A 2,500-nucleotide genomic window follows, 5' to 3' on the forward strand; every position below is an offset into this window, starting at 1 on the left:
GTATACACCACTGTATACAACACAATATACACCATTATATATACACCACAATATATACACCACTGTATACAACACAATATACACCACTATATATACACCACAATATATACCACTATATATACACCACTATATATACCACTATACACTCACCGACCACTTTATTAGGTACACCTGTTCAACTGCTCGTTAACGCAAATATCTAATCAGCCAATCACATGGCAGCAACTCAATGCATTTAGGCATGTAGACATGGTCAAGACAACCTGCTGAAGTTCAAACCGAGCATCAGAATGGGGAAGAAAGGTGATTTAAGTGACTTTGAACGTGGCATGGTTGTTGGTGCCAGACGGGCTGGTCTGAGTATTTCAGAAACTGCTGATCTACTGGGATTTTCATGCACAACCATCTCTAGGGTTTACAGAGAACGGTCCGAAAAAGAGAAAATATTCAGTGAGCGGCAGTTCTCTGGGCGAAAATGCCTTGTTGATGCCAGAGGTTAGAGGAGAATGGCCAGACTGCTTCGAGATGATAGAAAGGCAACAGTAACTCAAATAACCACTCGTTACAACCAAGGTATGCAGAAGACCATCTCTGAACGCACAACACGTCGAACCTTGAAGCAGATGGGCTACAGCAGCAGAAGACCACACCGGGTGCCACTCCTGTCAGCTAAGAACAGGAAACTGAGGCTACAATTCGCACAGGCTCACCAAAATTGGACAATAGAAGATTGGAAAAACGTTGCCTGGTCTGATGAGTCTCGATTTCTGCTGCAACATTCAGATGGTAGGGTCAGAATTTGGCATAAACAACATGAAAGCATGGATCCATCCTGCCTTGTATCAATTCTTCAGGCTGGTGGTGGTGGTGTAATGGGTGGGGGATATTTTCTTGGCACACTTTGGGCCCCTTAGTACCAATTGAGCCTACCTGAGTATTGTTGCTGACCATGTCCATCCCTTTATGACCACAGTGTACCCATCTTCTGATGGCTACTTCCAGCAGGATAACGCGCCATGTCACAAAGCTCACATCATCTCAAACTGGTTTCTTGAACATGACAATGAGTTCACTGTACTCCAGTGGCCTCCACAGTCACCAGATCTCAATCCAAAAGAGCACCTTTGGGATGTGGTGGAACGGGAGATTCGTATTATGGATGTGCAGCCGACAAATCTGCAGCAACTGCGTGATGCCATCATGTCAATAAGGACCAAAATCTCGGAGGAATGTTTCCAGCACGTTGTTGAATCTATGCCACAAAGAATTAAGGCAGTTCTGAAGGCAAAAGGGGTACTAGCAAGGTGTACCTAAATAAAGTGTATAGTGGTGTATATATAGTGGTATATATAGTGGTGTATATATAGTGGTATATATTGTGGTGTATATATTGTGGTGTATATACTGTATATACCACTATATATACACCACAATATACACCACTATATATACACCACTATATATACCACTATATACAGTATATCACTATATACCACTATATATACACCACTATATATATACCAGGAGATGGAAAGGGACATGTCACAAAGACACTGACTCTCTCCCTGACAAACGGAGGGAAGGAGTACGGGAGGGGGAAGGAGGGAGGGAGGGAGGGAGGGAAGGAGACGATCAATGAGTTGGTTGGAATAGCATTCCAATCAATGCCCCCCCGTCCCCACCCCTACAGAGAGGAGGTATCCACAGTTAATTAGTGGTGTTATTGGAGAGGGCTTCAGCCTTATTCTGCTACCGCATGGCCTTAAAGGGATGGTACAGCCTATTTTCACGATGACATGAAAATTCGTCTTCGATAGCAGTTGTTCTCATAGGGCAGCAGTGATGTGTTTTCTACCGGCAGCACAGGCTAACTGTTAGCATCGCCCGCTCCATTAGACCGGATGCAAATGTACCCGAACATGCTAACATCTCCCCAAGAGAACCATCCCTTTAAGGCCCTGTTATAGGACCATCCCTTTAACGCCCTGTTATAGGACCATCCCTTTAACGCCCCGTTATAAGACCATCCCTTTACATTTTCATTTACATTTATGGCATTCAGCAGGCGCCTTTATCCAAAGCGACTTACAACAAATACATTTGTTTAAGTAAGTGAATCATCTATCGATCAGTCATCATAAGAGAACGTAATCAATGCTCACACCAGGGGCCATAGGCAGTCACAATGCCAGTAGACTATTTATTTATTTTTTATTTATTTATTTTTAGAACACTGTCTAACACTCAATGTCTCTGATGCTTTCTGTATCCTTATCTCAACCCCTCTCTCTCTCCCTCCCTCCCTCTCTCTCTCTCTCTCTCTCTCTCTCTCTCTCTCTCTCAGGGGTTCGGTGTGTGAGTTGGGTGGAGGTATGACCTGTCTCGCTGGTCTCATGGTAAGTGCGTTCATCCCTGCCGACCCTATGTCACACTATGTCACCCTATGTCACCCTGTGTCGCTATACTATGTCACCCTATGTCACATCTCAGCACAGAAAGT

The 2,500-nt window shown here is 44.2% G+C and overlaps 1 protein-coding gene across 1 annotated transcript in view; it reads left to right on the forward strand.

Annotated features, from left to right (window-relative positions):
• Positions 1-2,346: 2,346 nt before the first annotated feature.
• The window catches only part of camkmt (calmodulin-lysine N-methyltransferase), a 33,082-nt gene continuing 32,928 nt past the window's right edge, over positions 2,347-2,500 (forward strand). Inside the window, exon 1 of the mRNA XM_083671389.1 lies at positions 2,347-2,396. Within this exon, the coding sequence (XP_083527515.1) occupies positions 2,373-2,396 (24 nt within the window). The 5' untranslated portion in view covers positions 2,347-2,372. The remainder of the gene's footprint in view (positions 2,397-2,500) is intronic.

Source organism: Argentina silus, assembly GCF_951799395.1.
Source record: "Argentina silus genome assembly, chromosome: 6".
In the NCBI taxonomy this organism is placed as follows: Eukaryota; Metazoa; Chordata; class Actinopteri; order Argentiniformes; family Argentinidae; genus Argentina; species Argentina silus.